At 43.9% G+C, this 4,059-nt stretch overlaps 1 protein-coding gene across 1 annotated transcript; it reads right to left on the reverse strand.

Moving 5' to 3' along the window:
* Positions 1-2,226: 2,226 nt before the first annotated feature.
* Positions 2,227-3,010, reverse strand: LOC140925455 (uncharacterized). The gene has a single exon (XM_073375408.1). It carries the CDS (start codon positions 2,944-2,946, stop codon positions 2,227-2,229), a length of 720 nt encoding a protein of 239 aa, XP_073231509.1. The 5' UTR covers positions 2,947-3,010.
* Between the last annotated feature and the right edge of the window lie 1,049 nt (positions 3,011-4,059).

The following is a 4,059-nucleotide window of genomic DNA, read 5'->3' on the forward strand; positions in this document are numbered from 1 at the left end:
ATTTTTCTTTGCCTAATTAACGCACGCGAAACCCAAGCACGTGAGCGGCGAAGCCACGAGTCGCGATAAACGAGGGCGTAAGCGCGAGAAGAAGATTACCGCTGGGTTGATTAGTTGTGACGCGTGACGCCACCCTCGAATAATCGTCCCTGCCCCTCTCTCCATCTTCTCTTTCTTTTATCCCCTCCCAAGGGGAATCTGATCCACCAAAACTGATCAGTGACGACTCAAGCTCTGAAAATTTATCAACCAATTTGGAACACTTTGAAAGCCCATATTCAGTTTACTTGATGTGATAATGTTTTGATTTAATGGGATAAAACACTAATAATTATTTTGGGCCATTGAATCTAGAAGAAATTAGAAAACTGTTTGTTTTAAGTCTTCTTCGTGAATTTCCTTTCATATTTCGCTGTAAAGTATGTTCAGCAGCTGGAAGACGTAACAAAAAGCTCGAAATACTGCCTAGCTAGGTTACATTTTGAAAGGGCAAAAAGTGCTGAACGATAGGATGAAACTAGAAAACAACAAAGCGACGCCGTCACTGTTTTTCCTGCTCACTTCTTTTCCAGAATGCTCTTTGCACGATCCACACAATGCGCGCTCGAGGCACACGAGATGGCACTAACTGTGCTAAAATAGCACTTTTAATGGCTATGATATAATTTTCGATGCATCCAACCCCATCTCTGGAAAAAGTACCCAGTTACGGTCTCCTACCCCGATTTATATATATTTCTCCTGGTAGAGTACAAAAACGTTATTTTGAACCTTTCTTCAGTATTCATGTTATACACGTCATTACAAACTTAGGCGTTGGATATGTTCTGTTCATGAAATAGTTACGTACCAAACCTAATTTAGCTACCCATAGGTTGCAATATGTTACATATGTCAATAGAGGAAGTGGAACACAGAAGGAAGTACGTTTCATCCCCCTGGGGGAGGGGGACTGGAGGCTACGCAATAAGGCTTTTTTCCAATTCCTTACCATTGTATATATCATTTTTGACAAAAGGTACTCCTTTCGTGTATCTTCCACTGAAAATTTGTACCCTTTTCACATATCTGATTCATGAGAATAAATCGGTAATAAAGGAGGTCTTCCGGTCATTTTCGTGAAACCTTTAACTGAATTTATATTAGTCCGCCTTTCCTCTTAAAATCCGTCCTGTTATTATCTCAGCCAGCGCGATCGCAAACCACGACGTTATGTTACAATAACAGATTTGGACCAGGCGAAAAAAGACGGACTGCATACTCTTTTGTAGTAAACAAACTCTCCGTCAGCAACCAAAAATGGAGTAAACGATTGGTCAATTTTACAGCTGTTAACAGAGCATTGACTGGTCTGTGGTAAAGATGCAAGCGACAAAAATACCTTATTTCCTCGAATAATAGCCGGGTGCGATTACTTTTTTTCGCATTAAAAGGGAGTGGTTATTCGAGGGAAATTTAACTAATTTGCATGTTGTCGAATTTCCCCGGGAAAACTTCACCTGTCTGTTGATATTATATACAAGCGATGATAACCCTGCACGTAATTAATTATTAATTTTTATGAGGTTCTTGTTTTTGAAACTAATTGTTGTTTCGATCTTGCAGACGTTGACAGTCCACAAATTTGGGGCGAACATAACAATTCTGTCATTTCACTAAACATGGACATGCAAATTAATATGCCAGACAGGCTCAAGATTGTGTTTTGTAAAGTAGTGAATAGTTTTGGAGACTAACAGAGTTAATGTTTTCTCCACGTGTGATGGAAGGCAAACAGGCTGCCGAAATGACAGTCAATTCGTGGCAGAGGAAATGCAATTCGAACAGATGCGCAAATTAGTGAGTCGAAACTTAATGCATTATAACGTAACAGATTTGACACAACGTCACTAAAGTTGATCAATCCGTGTGCATTGTTGCTGAAATCTTCCGGCACTGCTCTTTTGTCTAGGAAGAAAACCGAATTGGTTTCATCCATGATAGCATTCAAGCATAGCGACGGACAGCTGGTGTTTAGCAGTATGTAAAAATCCTTGCAGTTTTTTGTTTTACTGTGTTTACCATAGCATTCATTCAGTTTGCAGTCTTATATTGCTCACGATTTTTTAATTTACAAGTATTTATAAACCCTGTTATCGAAGGGTCTCCCTGTACCTATCTAAAAGGCCCCAATGGAGAAGATTGGGGTAGAAGCATAGAGATCCTCCCTACTAAAACCATGTAACGTTATTTTTGAAAACACGTGCAACTCTCCGAGAATTTTTGAATGGCCTCAAAGAAAGTTTTTTTTCTTGACAGTGGTCCGCTTGTCGTCAGGTGTAGCTGATTGCAGATTTCTTTCAGAGCTGCCAGTTTGAGTGAGTCAAGCTTCTTGTTTTTTACAAGTTCGCAGATATTGCTAATGCCCACGATGATTGGATGGCTTGGTTTGCCCATATCATCGATCACCAAACTTCTAAGGGTGTCAAATGCTATTTCCGACTCGGCAGCCTCGATGTCTTCCTCCGAGATTTCCTCCGCATCAATATCCCTATGACGCAGCGCCGCTGTCTGACGTGAAAACAGGCTACTGATCTGCTGCGCAGTCCTCCACTCTTCAGGCTTAAACGTGGGCTTTCCGTCCTCATTTCTGAGGGTCTTCATCTCCCTCGCTACCCGTACAGGATCGGCCTTGTTTCCAGTTCTTGTACCCTCTTCGAATTTCTTCATCAAGAAGGTCTTGACGTTATCAGTCATTCTAGTGGGTCGTTTTGTTACCTTCAGAGCCCACCCCAATGGTCTAGGGTCATGTTCTCTGAAAGCGCTGCCACTATTCTCACCTTGCGATGAGGTTGTTGGCACATCCGGAGCGAACGTCACCCCTGTCACAATTCCCGCCCATTTCCTCCTAACGCGGTCATACATGGACTCACAGTCCACCTCAAGACGGTGCTTGCCCGTGTCCATATGGTTGTCTGCCTCTGCTTGGGTCTTGAACGTGAGGACGCATCCAGTCTCTTGGCAAGAGTAGATCTCGGACTGGTGCCTGACGCTCTCACCCACGCTTCCCCTGTGTGGAGCTTGACCAAATGGCTTTACCACCCTTACTCCAGTATCTCCTTGTGGTGTAACTCCAAGACCGCTATAAGGGATGAGGCGTCCAGGGCCGATGTTGTACGCTTTCCACGCACGGATGCCACACTCCTCATACTGGAAATTGTTCAACACACTAATGCCTGGTATCTTGCTATCTTTGTTTCTTTCCCTGGTCGTGTCTACCTCAACGACCGCCGCTCTGCACCCTTTGATACCTCCATGGGATTCTAGTGTTGCTTTCATATCTTCAGCAGTGACGACGTCGTGCTTTTCGTTGACCCAGCGCTTTATGTGTGCCTTCATAGCAGCAGTCTTCCTATCACAAATGTCCCTGCCAGCCTGTGGTTCTGAGAAATCATATCGCACTGGCCTGACACCGGTTCTCACCCCTACTTCTCTAAGACTTAACAACAGAGGCCCATTGTGGTAACATCCAGCGTTATCCGATCGGAGGTAGGCTGTTGTCACCCCTGGATACTCCAGTTTGACTTTTTGCAGCAAGTCCTCTATTATTGAAAGAACTGCAAAGCTATTTTGGGTGCAGTTGTTGAAAATGTGTACAAAACACTCGACTTCATGCTTGCTCTCCACTGTTGCTCTAGTGATTACTGCACTGATATGCCAGCTTCTTCCTCTCTTGCCAAAAAAATCACTCATGTGTTATCTGTATTGCACAGGCAGAAACTTCATTGCCCAGTCCATTACGACAAGACACGAGTTGTCGTCTAGCTTCTCGAGAATATCCTGCTTGGCTTCGTCCTGGTTACTTGACCGTAGCAAGTGAGCCTTCCACGCTTGTATGTTGCGCACACTCTCAGTGTACTCTAACCTCCACCTAACCCTCTCCTCCTCCGTCATGTCCGCTTTGTCTTGCATCTCTGCCACCTGTTTCAGTACTCCTTCTAGACTCTCACAGCGCTCACATTCGTAGCAATGTTCATGATCACATTCGCCCCTGAACTCCCATGCACTACTGTCACTTAG

This window comes from Porites lutea, unplaced genomic scaffold (assembly GCF_958299795.1).
Source record: "Porites lutea unplaced genomic scaffold, jaPorLute2.1 SCAFFOLD_164, whole genome shotgun sequence".
Taxonomy (NCBI): domain Eukaryota; kingdom Metazoa; phylum Cnidaria; class Anthozoa; order Scleractinia; family Poritidae; genus Porites; species Porites lutea.

What these genes read in the sequence shown, in the direction of transcription:
- LOC140925455 (XM_073375408.1), bottom strand. Translation starts at nt 2,946, where the DNA reads ATGGACACGGGCAAGCACCGTCTTGAGGTGGACTGTGAGTCCATGTAT.